This window comes from Nipponia nippon, unplaced genomic scaffold, assembly GCF_047370975.1.
Source record: "Nipponia nippon isolate SJK-2023a ecotype South Korea unplaced genomic scaffold, ASM4737097v1 scaffold_4, whole genome shotgun sequence".
NCBI classification, from domain to species: Eukaryota; Metazoa; Chordata; class Aves; order Pelecaniformes; family Threskiornithidae; genus Nipponia; species Nipponia nippon.
The window spans coordinates 69,168,214-69,182,932 of NW_028262358.1; the positions used below are offsets into that span (position 1 = coordinate 69,168,214).

The following is a 14,719-nucleotide window of genomic DNA, read 5'->3' on the forward strand; positions in this document are numbered from 1 at the left end:
AGACTATTGAGAATAAAATAAGTTTAATCTAAGTAACCAGAATGTTCTAACTGTTTGTCATGGCTAAAGATTCATTTTAGTTTAAATCCTTCTTTAACAAGGACCAATTTCTCTTCAGATAGGCTGGAGTCTTCGTGGATTTGCTCAGTAGCATCTTATGTAGCGTATTGCTAGTAAAGTTGTTTTGGAAAATACAGACTGTCCAATGACATTTTGGGAATTATGTTTTGTTTCTACATCTGCACATGTCCTCCATAACAATAAGGAAAATAGCAGCAGAGGAAAGGGTATATAATAATTCGTATTACATCAGATTACGTGAGGCATTGTCATGTCGTCAGGTATTGTATGACATAGTGATATACCTGCCTGATAGAATTTGATGTGATCGGCTTCCTAATTTCTCCTAAAAAGGAAAGAAATGCCATTACCCTGGTGAAAGAAAGAAATTAAGTGATAAAACAAAGAATCAACATGCATCAGTGCCAAACGCAGCTGTCAACTATATGCTTCTCTTTGTCAAAGTCAGTCTGGGTTTGTCCACTCCCAAGTTGCACTGACTGGTCCCCTGATTTCTCTGCAGCTCTTCCATGGCGTTAGGTACAATTTTGTATGAATGAAGGTGGCAGGACCTGGCTCTCTGTACGCTTTGCCACACTGCAGGCACAGGATTATTCTGACATTAATAGAGGCAGCTCAGCATTGCGTGGCGCACCTATCTGATCCTTTCAGCTGATAACCGCAGATAAATTGTTATGCCTGAGCATCAAAGCAGGCATCCGTGCCTGGATATCAAATCTGCCTGGGCAGGTTCTCCCAGAATTTCATAGCCATCAGCTCTGGACCCCTTAGGAGTTGCCTAAATTATATGTTTCTAGAAATCTGAAAGGAGAGATTTTGAGACATAGTCCCCTTTCTGACATGCATAGTGTGCTGAAACAGTATTTTTTAGCATTTATTTATATTCTAGTTAATTTTAGTCTTCACTTGAAATACTGGAGCCTTTGAGGCATAAAATCAAAGCAGCATCTTTCATGCTGACTGCTATCACCAGGGCAAAGTTCAGCAAATTGTTGAGCTCCTCTTGGGAGGTGCAAATCTATTTCAGTTTTTGCTTGCTCTGACAGAGTTTCAGTGCACAGTGGGATCCACTCCATAATGTTCAGGATAAGGTTCTCAAAAAGCAACGGTGTGCAGATGAGACACTTTACTCCCAGACAGCAAAATATTTTAAGTAAATAAGGGTCAAAGATTACAGAGAGCAATAGTGATGGTGGTTTTTTGTTTGTTGGTTTGTTTTTTGTGTTTTTTTTTCACCCCCTTTAACTGATAAATATTAGCAAAATGGTCCATCTTAACATCAAACATTAACAGATCACTTTGTAAGTCTGCTTTAGAGTGTGACCCCAGTGACGGTGCACCGAACCGTGGCAGGTGAAAGTGGGAATGAGCAGCTGGAGTGGAGGAAGGAAGGAGTCTCTTCAGCTGCCCTTATCACTGGAGATAGGGCTACACATGTTCAGTGAAAGCTGCCTGTTCTACTTTCATCCTTCCTTTTTCCCACCATAAGCCACTGCTGCCCAGCTGGATACTCTCAGAAAATTCAGTTCTATATTTGAGTCCCACCGTGACCAAAAGTGAACATAATTTTGAAGTCAGTGTGGTTTTGCCAAGATTTCCTGATCCTGCAGCCCTTACTTTTCCTTGCTCAAGGGAGTAGTTCTGCCAGCTTTTCTGCAACAATGGAAAAAATATAACTATAATCACAGAAGATTTGTTATGATTTTCCTGTTGTTGCATCTTTTTTTTACTCAAATTAAAATTTAAAAAGATAGGTCATCTCCCAGGGTAAATCACATGAGATCCAATGACAGAAATATCTATTACCGTTTTTATCAATAAGAATCTAGTCCCAAACTTTGACGTGATTTATTAGTACTCAGATGAATATTTGTGCCACTATTACAGTTATAAGGCGAAAAGTATAGTATGAAATTCTCTTTTTAAGAAGAGAGTTTAAATTAAAATGAATTTTTAGCCATGAAGAGACACTTGGAAAATCATATTAATTTAAAATTCCTTAAGTTTCAATCTTTGTTGATTGGCAGCATTCCCATGAACTTCAATGGGATGTTACAGTGCACCTTATTATTTCATATACAGTAGAAATGCTATTTTTGTTATTCAGAGGTTAACATTCTGCCTTCAATTTTTTTATAAATCCCAGTTTTCAGGGTTTGAGTTACTAAAGAAATCCTATGAGGAGATTAATACAAAATCTTTCTTCTCAGGTATAATCAAGATTAAGGCTTTTTTTTTTTTAAGTTTATTCAAATTACATTTCCACAAAACAAACAAAGAAACAAACAAACAAAAACACCAAAAACCAAACCAAACAAAAAAAAAAATTCAACCCAAACACCCACAGACTATTTTAATCCTGGCCTATATTACTATGTTTAAAAAAAAATTTTAATACCAATGAAATGGTGTGAGCTGCTAGGCCCTCAGGCTGTGTCTATATCATAACCTAAACAGAACCAGCACAGGCTTGTGCTCTGTGCTGTGATTGTCCATACAGCTTATGTCCCCAACATAGTTTTGTCCCATGCCATCTAGCAGTCTTTTGTACAATGCCCCAAAATGCTCCAGGGGCTCTTCCCAATGGGCAGCATGGATGAAGGCATCTTATTTTGGCAAAAGGTTTTGGTAAGGAAAACTCAGCTTTATGGACAAGAGCTCTGCTCTGCCATTTGCTTTCTGGGCTAAAGAATTGGCATTGGTCCATTTTATTTACTAATACTCACTGAGGCCTTATTTGCAAGTGCGTTGAAGTCAGTGCAAACACTTTGCTGACTTCAGTGGCTTTAGATGGGCTTCCTGAGAGTACAGATTTTTACATACTTGTTTTCTCACACATACACTGTTACATTTTTCAGAAAATTAGCACTAGACTTAGGGCAGATAACGCAGCCAAATTCTTTAGATTTCTTAAGGATGGAATCCAAAGCTGGAGCCAGCCAGAATGATACGTTTGAATTCTTAAATATAAAAGAAGAAACTATTATGAATAGTGATTAAAGGTTTTAAAAGCAGTGTTTATAGCCACAGCCCAGCGTACATCCTGGAAGGTTTGCCCCAGGTTCTACAATACTGACTAGTATTACCCTCGCCACCTCAGTAACAGGAAAGAGCTGCATAGGCTCCTATCGACTAGTAGAAACAATTGGATATTTGCTGAGCTCGTAAACCCATTCCTAATTTCTACAACTGCATAGGAAATCATGACTTGAAAGCTTCAGTCCTCCACCCAATGACTTCTATGGCAGTCAACAGAGCAGCAATCACGTAAAATCCTCAGCATCAATTAATACTGATGCTTGAGTCAACTATGTAAGATAACAAATAATACAATGAGTGTTATATACTTGGGAACATCACTTTGCATTTAAGTATAACATTTATGCCATTTTAAAAATTTTAAGTATTCCAAAGTGCATAATTTCATTTTGAAGTTGGCAAAGAGAAAGTAAGTGGCTTTGTAGGTGACTAGGAGAGAGATGCAACAGGAGGTGGAGAGAGGAAGAAATGTAACTTCTGTAGTGTAGGAACTGTACTAGAACAGTCTAGGACAGATGGATGAATATGCTTAAATCAAGGACAGTTGGGAGCTAACTTAGCTAACCAGAGTTGGCATTTAGTCATCAACGTTACCTTTCAAAGCTAATGTCCCTTGGAGTCCAGTGGGGCAAAGTGCTTTTTTCTGGCCAACTGGAGAATCCAGCCATAATATTGCGATTCTTTTGCACTTAGTTACAACTGGTAACTTTTCTTCACCATTTTTAATGTTAGAAATTTTTATTAAGGTCTTCAACTCTGCTTATGTATAAGAGAAATCAATAGGCAATCAACATTTCTGAAATCAGAGTTTCATTTAGATTCAGAAGCCTTAATTTCTGAATAGCATAGTTTTGATATATGTATATCCAGATTTAATATATACATATATATTTATATTTGTAAATATTAGTGTTTGGAAAATAATTCTGTAGTGAAATGGTAAAATTCTGTGGAAAATCTCATTGCTACAGGAGTGTAAGTACACCGAGTTCTCTTTATATTCCCATTCACTAAATGTATGTATTGATTATACTGTTAAAACAATATTAACAAAATGCTGTGATATAAAACTTTATTGAATTTTTCTATCACCTGGCTGTGACTATTTGAAATGGATCTTCAAGGATAAGAAAAAGTCTTTGGGACCTGTGGCTAGGCAGCAGATTGCACGGTACTTGTGCATGGTGTCAGAACGTATGCCGTAAGCGAGGCTGCGCAAAGCTGACCTGGGGCAGGCACTGCACCCTGCCAGCCCAGAAGAAGAGATGGTAGCTCTGGGGCACTGGTAGCTCTGAAGTTCTTGGCCAGGAGGCTTGAATAAGATGTGGACAATAAATTGTCTCTTTCTGAACATGTGAATTACTTGAAGGCCAGGAAAAAAACTCAAGCATATAAGTAAGACTATCCCTGAAATGTGTCTTTGCACTGCCAACCTTTATCTTCACTGTTAAATAGAAATAACATTTTAAATTTACTTTCTTCATTACTCTTTTTTTCCTTTTTGCTCTGTTAGATCAATATGCATTCTGTCGCTATGTGATTGACATGTTTGCGCAAGGAGATTTTTATCCAGGTACTTTCCTACATCATTGAACTCTGTTCTAATATTCTTCTGTTTCCCTGAGAGTTTCTGCTCCTTTATGTATTAAAAGTGTGTTTTGTATTGTTGAAAGGTCTCACAAGTGCAACAAGGAATGTGCAAATAGTTTTAATAAAGCATAAGAGCTAATGGCTGTATTATTAAAGCTTTTAATTTTCTGTCTACAATGCATGAATTAAAATTAAGGTTATGTATGTTAAAAGTAGAGTCAATGGAAGGCCATAGAAATTGCTAAAATTTTCCATGCTTTTTTTGGCTGAGATGCAAGAGGAAGGAGCTTATTGTTAATAGCTTATTGTTTTTTTTCCCCACAAATAGCAAGTCTTAACCCCAGAATGCTTCAAAAATAGAACTGCCATTGTTGTTCTTAGTATATAAAATACCTTAGCTGATCCACCACTTCTGTGCTTTATCTTCTCCCTTCCCACATCTCCATACTCATGTGTTCTAACACAGACACTTAATTCTTAGCAAAAAAAAAAAGAAGCTAGAGCTACTGATGATGACTCCGCATCATCTCATAATATTAAGTCAATCTACCCTGACCTTATTTAATGGACACTCTTCCTTCTGAGATCCAGTGCAAGAGAACGTACTATAGAGATTACATAATCTTAGGAATGATAAAAAATAAAATTTATGAAAAGTCAAGGACAGAATATTTAAGGACACACTAAGACTTACAAACTTTGTTTAGGCAGTTATATGCTCAAGAAGCTCTCCACTGGTACTTCTCTGAATTGGATGTGGTTTCTTACCTCTGCCTTGTGGCTTAGGTCCTCTCTTGACATGCCCAGGTCCAGTCAGAGCTGGGAAGTCCTAAGGATGTAGCTGAGAAACAGAGACTCTCAAAATGGGGAGAGGGATGGCAGATTTTTGTGGAGGTAAAATGAATAAGCTTGGGATTTTAGAGGAAGAGGGTTTGTATGGCCTGTTCTCAGAGAGTGACACAGAGAGACAGGGGTTTCCATTAAAAGAGAGCAAAATATTATATCGCCTTTAGGACTTTTAGAGACAGACAGTTAAACAGAAGGACTGGTCTAGGCTCAGAGTGGGAGAAAGGTTAGCAAAACCTTCCAGAGACCTTCAGTTATGCTTCGATTTAAAAAAATAACCCCCTGTACCAGATGTGATTCATCCAATTTCTGGCTTTACACAGCTGTACCATTAATAAATCACGAGACAAAGATTTGCATGGAGATCTTCAAGATCTCTCTTATAGTTCTCCTGACATTTGCAACCAGCTTTGACACATGTCAGAGCCCCTTTTTCCAGCTGGCTCCCTGGGGTCTTTGGCACTCTCCTGTGACAGAGCAGACATGCTGTAGAAAGGGCATTTTGGAGAAGATTGCTTTTCAGTTTTGACCTTTCCAGCTACGAGGAAACTGGGAAGACCGCGAAGGGGAGCAGGGAGATAGAAAGGGAAGTCTTTAGTGACTTGAGTTTCAGAAGATAAAAGACATGACTGTCTGTTCTTGCCTCCCAATGTTTGCCTTTGTCATTTCAGTGTGCTATGACACAGTTGTGCTAAGAAACCACAGGTTAAACAGCTGAAAAATATTCAATGGTCATTGGGTGGTCAGCTAGCCTTACAGGTGAACAGCTAGGGTGACAGCTTGTGGCCCCAGAAAGTGGAAATAAGTCATAAAGCAGCTTAACCCTTCTGATTTATAGGTGAAAAGGAAGAGGACAGCCCCTTAATTTAGGGTCTCCAAAAGTCCACCTGTGGCTCCACCTGTAAAGCAACTGCTAAGTCATTTGTCGACATCTGAAGTTAAATGCTGTGAATGGTTGTTGTAATGGAGCCTGACACATTTTTGTGGGAGGTAAAACAAAGCATTGCCTTCAAAACAAGCTTTAGTCAACCCACAAGCTGTGAAAGTCAATGCCAAAACATCCAGACCATGTCTCTGAGAAGCAAGGTAAAGGCCAGGTACACCCAGCTCTGTGCTCTTCACAGAAATCATTGAGGAGAATGCCACCAAACACTGCTCAGTTAGTGTTTGTTACTGCCCGTTTCACACTGGCCTTTGTGAACTGAAATATTACTGTAATTCTGTACTTCAGAATTCTGTACTGTAATTCATTTTCTTGAATAGATAAATGTGGGGAAAACACCAGCACACTAAGTCCCTTTAATAATCCTAATATCCAATTAGCTTTAAAATCTGCTATATTTTATCCTTTTATCGGTTTATATATTTTACGGTAAATTACATCGTCCAAACAAAGAGATCTGAGTGCAATTCAGCTAAGGAATTTAATTACAGTCACCCTGACACTGCAATGCTTTCAAACCAGGAATCATTTCTGTCAATCCCAATATTACTATTTGTGAAGGAGGAGAAACACATTTTTCTCATAGAAAAATCCTTCACATAGGTATATTGGCTTTTTGCAGAATTGTTTACACCACGTACGAATTTCTGTCTTCTTGAGTTTATAAAAGCAGTGTCCCACTCACTAGATTCCTTAGGCACAATATATAGATTTATAATGTCAGTAATAACAATACCATTCAGTATTTATTCTTTGATAGTATTTTTTGAATATTTATATTATTGAAAAATTCATCTTAATTACTGGCAACATTAGATTATATTAGGTTTACATAAATTTTATGCAAGAATCTCAGATCCTTGGGTTTCATCAATTAGACACACTTTTCAAAATATATCAATTAATACATTTTGACAGTTGCCTGAACAACCTATTGGAGGTCAGTTAATGCTTTTGTGTTGATTTTAACAAATGAGGCTAAAACATTGTTCATTTACTCAAAGTTTTGTCACATCACTGCAGTCTTATCTTTAAAAAATGAATGAAGTGTATGTAAACTGTACATAGTGAATTCATAGGAAGCCATAGAAGGGAGAATTACTGCTAAGCTGCTTCATGAAGCATTAGCTGGTTTTCTTGTTTGTCTGGCCAGCATTTGTCCCTGATACTGACTAGTTTCATGCAGATTCTCCTGTAAATCCTAATAATTATATCAATATCAGTTAAATTCTGACACTTCTATTTTGCTTTTTATAAAAGAAAAGTGTCTGAGGTTGTCAGCCCTTTACAATAGACATCAGTGGAGTTTTAGCCATAAACTCAGATAAGTTTTGCTAAACCAGAAGTCTGTCTCATGAATATCATGACTGCAGCTGTGACCTACCCTGGATTCTACTGAGACATTTATATATAGCCCACTTGAGCTCTACTGTATACAGTATAAAAAATTGCTTTCTGATTTTATCTGATTAAGTATGGAGCTTGAGAATATTTTTTACTTTCTGTCTAACATGCATGTGATAAGTGACAGTTTCTCAGAGGGACTGCTGAACCACCTTTCCTCCAAAGGATAGATTTTCTGATCTTATTTATCCCTGGACTACAGTTTCTCAGCCAAGTGCAGGCCGTACTGTCTCAGCATTAACAAACTGCTCTGTTCAAATTGCTTTGTACTCCTTTTGGCTGCCTGTAAATGAGGAATTAATATGCGTTTCTTCCAGGGTTAATTTTCCAAGTTTTACTTCTAAAACTTTAAAACTTAGAGAGGAAAGCTTGTTTTTTAAGAGATACTGAGACACATTGGTTCTGACTGGCACCTCTATTCTTTTACTGGCAGTGGTATTTCTGAAGTCCAAGATAGCCTCTGATACAGAAGGCCACTGACTTTCTTTTGTCTGGTTTCATGGATATAGTCTATTCCATGTATTTGAGACTTTATTTGATATTCCTGAATTTGGTTCTGAGTAATATTTCTAGTGTTCTTATTAATATTTTTATATTTTATTGGTAGGAGAAAAGATTCTATTTTAGTAGAAAACTTTAACTTGATTTTCATAACTATTTTTTTGCCCTTGGAGAGTTTGAAATCCTTACCCATGTGGACGGATATCAGGGACTCCTCCCCTGCTTTCCCTGCAATGTTTGCCAGCTTGCTTTACATTTACATTTCCTGAACTACTCTGGCAAATCAAGGAGTTGTTCCAATGAAATGCCTTTTTTATTTTGCAGCTACCTAAAGTGGATTCTTGTGTGGCTGTCTTTTTGCATGCCCACCTCAGCATGTGGTTGTGCATGCTGCGTACTGCTGAATTAAGAGTGATAAGCAACCCTTGGGTATTTGGTTGTAACGTGGCACCCTTGTTTCCCACAGGCATACTGTATATTTATGGTCAGGTGTTTTAATTTTAATCACTTGGAAGTTTATTTTACATGCATAGTTTTACTGTGTTCTAGTTTTGTTTAAACAACCTGCATTTCACAGTACACTGGACTCACTACTGGCTGATCTTTACAGTTACCTAATCGACAACAAAGACAGTGGGAGCACAGATGTGATATTATTGTCAATTTAGCCTATTTAAAATCTTTGCACTGAAGCACCCAATTACCCTATGGAGCTTATACCACTACATGACTGTTTCCAATAAGAGCTAGACTGCAAAGGAATGTGGCCATACCACTTCCTTTCACCAATTTACCCTCATATGTTTATTGTGTATTTCCATGCCAGGGTCTAAAAGCCAAAGTAATGTAGACAATTTTGCTAATCTTATACAGTTGAAAAAATATTTGCCTTGGAGAAATTAATCAGGATTTCTGGCACATTTACACGGCAAGAGTGTATCCTATAGGGTAAAACAGTCATCCCACCTTCTCATTAAAAAATAATCGAAGGCTCACCCTTTGCACATATGCTCATGAAAAAAAGAGAAAAAAAAAAAAAAACATGACAAACATAGACAGTTAAGAAATTCAGGCAAATTGTGGCAAGAGTCCATAGGGAAGCCTACAGTCTGCTTGGTCCTGGAAAGAAGTGGCAGACGGAATGTCTTTCATGTCTACAATGTTCTTCCAAGGCTTGCCTCTTCTCTTCTATTGTCAAATAGTGCTCAGTTAAAGAGAAGGGATTATTGTTATTACACAATGTGGTAAGAGAATTCCAAGACATTGTCAGTATGATACTTGTCATTTAATACATAAAAAGATTTATGGAGATACTGATATAAAAGTACATCAATATTGCAAGATCATGGAGTATATTACTGCAAAAAACCTGAGAGCATTAAATGCTTAATTTTGAAAGTAAAAATGCCTGTATTTGCTGTGGGTGTGCTGTAGCACTGGAGTTAAATACTTGCCCTCTGCTGTTCAGATAGCAAAACGCTTTAGGCTCTTGAACTATTTTTAAGTGCCACTCCTACTTGATTAAAGACTAGGATGTGTTGTGGATATATCAATGACAGGGTGTAACTTTTCACCTTGTTACATTACATCTACATGGGGACAACTTTGACACCAGTGTAGTTTCTCTGGGGATATATTTGATGCAGTGCAATAAAAAAATCAGTCATAATAAATAAGAAAGTAACATGTTATTTGCTTCTTATTTGGAGAAATTCACCATGAAAAAACTGTGGACCGAGTTACAGGCTTTCACATTTGAGAGAGAATGCTGGAAAATATTATTTTTTCTATGGAGAGATGCTTTCTGATGCTACCTTCTCAATAGCCCTCTCCCCTACAGTAGAAAACAAGCAAACCAGACTTTTTTTCGTGAAATGCTAAAGGGAAAGTTTGGGAGCTGTGAAACTTTTCGTTTTACTTTTTAAACAGGAAAGGTACCTAAGAACTAACATTTCTTCTCCCTCTGAGGGCAGTACTGTACCCCAAAATTTACAGAGACTCATCTGGATTCATCTTCAGAGTTGACAGTTAATTGTCCATCAGTTTATAAAAAAGTTGTTCGTATGATGAAACACTTGTCGACACATTTGTTTCTGCTGATGACATAAATGGAGATGATTGAACAACAGAAGCCTTTATTCCTCTAGTAATCTCCTGGGAGAGTTCTGAATACTTTTCAAACAGTCTGAAAAGAAAGAAATAATGAAGAGTAATTTTAAATATATGTATGAGAAACTGAAAATTAAGTTTTAATTATTGAAAAATTTCTAACTAATTTATTAACATGCAATTCTTGTAAAAGTTTTAGCTGTCATTTGGAGTCTAAATATTGTTTCTTTACATTTCTGTTCAGTTATGCAAAACTATGAGAAGACATCCACTAATGTCATTTTAATGAGGTTCTTGTCTATGGCTTCCCTCTCACCCCAAAAGCTGTATCTATTTGGTCAAACTCTGAAATGACATTTATCTCTTAATAGGGACGTTATCAGCACAAAATCCTGACACCACCTCACAGAGGCAAAACAGCTATACATTATTCCCTGTTTATATCATCCCACTGTGAATCAGAGCCAGATGCTGGCACACAAAGCTGCATCTGTCAACACTCTTATGGTACTTTATTGTAACTTTGCCAAAAAAACTTCAAACAACTTTTACTCTCTCAGAAGCATCTACCCAGGGAATGAGTGGTATTCTGCTTCTGTAGGGGAACGGATCTCTTTCTTTGATAGTTCACTGCAAGCCACCCTGAGGAATCAGACTTACGATACAAAAGAAAGCCAAAACCTTTGCTGGTGTAAATGAGTCTAAATCCTTGATTTTAATGGAAATAAACCCATCTAATCTGTGAAGGCAGAGAGACTAGACTAACAAAAGTAGTCTCACACTTGTATTATATTTTATTACTACTAATTCATACTATAACGTTTTCATATAGTTCAGTAATCAGGTTTCAAAATCAAGGGTCATTTCAAAAGATTCATTAATAACATCTGAAAAAAGCTAGTTATGTTGTGGAGGACCATCAAAAGACTAAACCATTTTAGTTTTGAAAAGTAAGCTATTTAGAAAGTATAGGCAAATTTAAACGGCAAAACAAATGAGCTAATAATAAACAAATTGAGTTTCACATTAAAAAGGTAAAAATGAGTTTAAGCAGTGACCTTGTAAAATAGTTATTACATTTAATGACTCATTGTCATCATTGATTTCCAGTTAGAATTATTACAACAAATACTGATGGTATTTCAAGTAGGTTAAAAAATGGAAGCACTACAGAGCTACACAACCCTTCTTCAGTACTCAATATCATTGTCAGAAGTGAATTCAATATGAAAAATATTTGCAGAAAATTATTTAAGCCAAAAGTAGTTTTATCCATATTTTTTAGGCATAGTTGGCAAGGAAACGACTCAGAAACCTAAAAAACATAAGTTCCAAATGTCAGCCTATGAGAGCATATGGTTCTTTCTTAGAGCTTGCATGGCTTTAAGTATGGGGAAAAATACAACTCCCAAAAGAAAGAGCCTCCTTTTCAAGCCTAGATTTATCAGCTTTTAAAAATCAGTATATTGCAAAAGAACCCAGACAATGATTATGTATATTGCAGCTTTTGCTGACAGTATTTCTATTTGGAACACACATAAGAGTAGTTATTTAAAGGGATGGGATACAATTGTCGATAGAGCTGAGATCGCATTATAAGCAATGTTGGTAGAAAAGACTGTCACTGAAGCATACACTCTACATACAGCTCTGCCAAACTTCAGCTAGTAGGGTCCAAAACTTGCCATGAGAGATTATTCTTCAAGTAAAGATGATTAGCTTAGGCAAAATGTTTCAGCCATTTCCAACACTTAGAAAGATATTTTGTGTTGACCATTTAAAAATTGTCTCCCTCAGTCCTTCCCTTTCAAACGTTCTAAGCGTTCCTAAACTAGTTAAAAGTGGGGCTCACTAAAAGGCTTCACTTATTTGTTTCACAGGTTGGAACATCTGCTCAGTAACATCCTGTTAGCAAATAGTATAGTCAAAAAGAGTTTAGGATTATCTACACAGACCCACGTATATGTACCTCTTGGTTCTGCCATTTTCTAATGTTGGGGAGCAAGCTTGACCTGTAGAAAGATTTTGGTGTTGTAACACTGTGCACTACAGAATCTATATTTTAAACACTTATCAACCTAATAGTTTCTGAAGACCTTAAGCAATTGCTTGATCTCCTTACACAATTCCCGGGAAACTGTAAAGGCCATCAGGGATTTGCTTAAGTCAACCAACTACAGGTTTAAGGCAACTACATCTTAAATGCCAACCATTTCAGGAAACTAGGAACCTTACATGGGTTGCAAGCGAACATCTCTTTTTGATGAGACATGACAACCCACAATCTTCTCCTTCAGTTAGTTGTATAAGCCCAGGTTACATATCTCTAATATATATATATTTCTAAAATTATAAGTGAGTTAATGAATCCATTACCTTTAGAATATACTTCTGAATTTATCTTAGGGAAGTTAACCACCATACAACGAGTCTCTATCAACTTTAATAGAATGGAAAATAGCTGAGATCTATGCAAATGTGTCTTTAAACACCTGACACTGAATACACTGAAAAATCATGAAGACAGAAAAATGTATACTGAAGGGCTTCTAGTTTTCTTTGAATTTTTCATTAACAAGGTAAAACCTATAGCTCCATTGTGGGACTGAGAGAAGTTGCTCTCCTCATCCAAATATAGATTCTCTGTTGTCTCTGCTGGAAAATGATGAACTCAGTTTTAACAACAGAAACAGTACCCGGTCACCGTACCACACAGATAAGAAGAGCGTAGACAGGATCTACAAATGCTTTGACAAAATACATTCTATCATGAAGCATTTCCAGCTTAGCAATAATTCCTCACCTCTTCTGCTGTGAGAACATGCAATGCAGAGGTCAGAAGAGTGTTCAGCTGTGGCCTAAGCAGCATGTACTCTCCCTGCCTTGCTTATGTCCACTTCCTTCTGCATCTAGTCCTCAGCCACTGTGACAGTTAGCTGCGGCCAGTCCATTCTTTTCACCATTGTCTGTTCAGGTGCTTCTTTCTTTTGTCATTTACTTTCTTCCTGCATGTATCTGCTTTGTCAAAAAGGATATGCAACTTACTGACATATACCTAGAATAGAGTAATTTAGAATAATAGAAAGACTAATTTATTTTCTTCTTCATCAGAAAAAGCTATTCTTCTCTCTGGTACTTCACTTTCCTTCCTTTTGTTTCACTTTGCCCTTCAATACACTCAGTATTATCTGACAAAGTAAACAGCACATAGAGTTCAAAAGACGTTCAATGCTCACACACATTAAACCTAAACAATGCTTTTATCTTTTTTTTTAGTTAAGCTTGGCAACAAAATCCTTTCTCTCTGTGATATTCATTCATATAATTGCTGGGGGTTTAGGGAGCACTGTGTTACTAGGCAGCAGTTACAGTGTGAAAAATAATGCACGGCTCTTGATTTTAGTCCTGCAATATTTTGGTGGCATGTACTGTCATCTCTACGTAGACCTGCAAAATGAGATGTTTGCAATTCATTGCACCTCACTTAGATACCCAAAAGTTAATTGCCAAACTTTAACCTTTAGCTGTCTTTATAGCCAATGGTATGAAATGGAGGCCTCCAGAGGACAATTTCATCCTAAAAAAGATGCTTAAGATAGAAAAGATGAATCACCCTTTGAAAGTACCAATTTCTCTCCATTGATTATAAATGGATCCCTCGGGTGACTTACCTAGATTTAACTGTCCAAAAGTTAACTTTTAAATGTCTGGTTGAGAAAGAGCCTACATACATTCAAGAAATGTTAAATATGTGCAAGCAAGGATTTTGCTCAAACGAAGACTTGAAATGACAAGTTTTCTGTAAGATTTCAAATGGTATTATCAGGAGCAACTGTTGGCTCGGCCAAGAAACCAGCAGTACCACTCTGAAAAGTATGAATAGCAACAATAGCCTTGCTATAGCATTTTGGGAGTGAGAGAAGGGGAAAAGGAAGAAATGTAGAGGGAAATATTTTCTTGAATAAATATGGAGGGCATTCCCTGTCCAAATGTGCCAAACAAAAGAAGCCTAAATAATTTTAGCATCAGAACAAAGCCCCATTCTTTACAGCTTCCACTTTCATAGAATTTAAGCTTTGGAATTTTTAGTTGCTGTATGCTTACAACATTCATTTTTTTTTTGGTATAGAAAATTTCTGTTATATCAATTTATAGGTGGAATAGAAAGGCATGGTAGTGTTAAGTCAGTTTCCCAAAAATCAGAGA

General features: G+C 36.9%; 1 protein-coding gene and 1 long non-coding RNA gene across 17 annotated transcripts in view; one reads left to right on the forward strand and one right to left on the reverse strand.

Moving 5' to 3' along the window:
* TRDN (triadin) overlaps positions 1 to 14,719 on the forward strand; it is a 239,576-nt gene that overhangs the window by 85,130 nt on the left and 139,727 nt on the right. For both annotated transcript variants that reach the window (XM_087774852.1, XM_087774851.1), the window contains exon 12: positions 4,634 to 4,693. In XM_087774852.1, coding sequence (XP_087630978.1) covers positions 4,634 to 4,693 — 60 coding nt within the window. The remainder of the gene's footprint in view (positions 1 to 4,633; positions 4,694 to 14,719) is intronic.
* Positions 7,046 to 14,719, reverse strand: part of LOC148053362 (uncharacterized) — a 34,065-nt gene continuing 26,391 nt past the window's right edge. For 5 of the 15 annotated variants that reach the window (XR_015708251.1, XR_015708243.1, XR_015708246.1 and 2 more), the window contains 2 exons: positions 13,317 to 13,531; positions 7,046 to 10,589 (listed from right to left, as the gene is read on the reverse strand). This is a non-coding gene — a long non-coding RNA (uncharacterized LOC148053362). Of the gene's footprint in view, positions 10,590 to 13,316; positions 13,569 to 14,719 lie in introns of all 15 variants that reach the window. The other 10 variants (XR_015708253.1, XR_015708245.1, XR_015708255.1 and 7 more) reach the window with 7 other exon arrangements.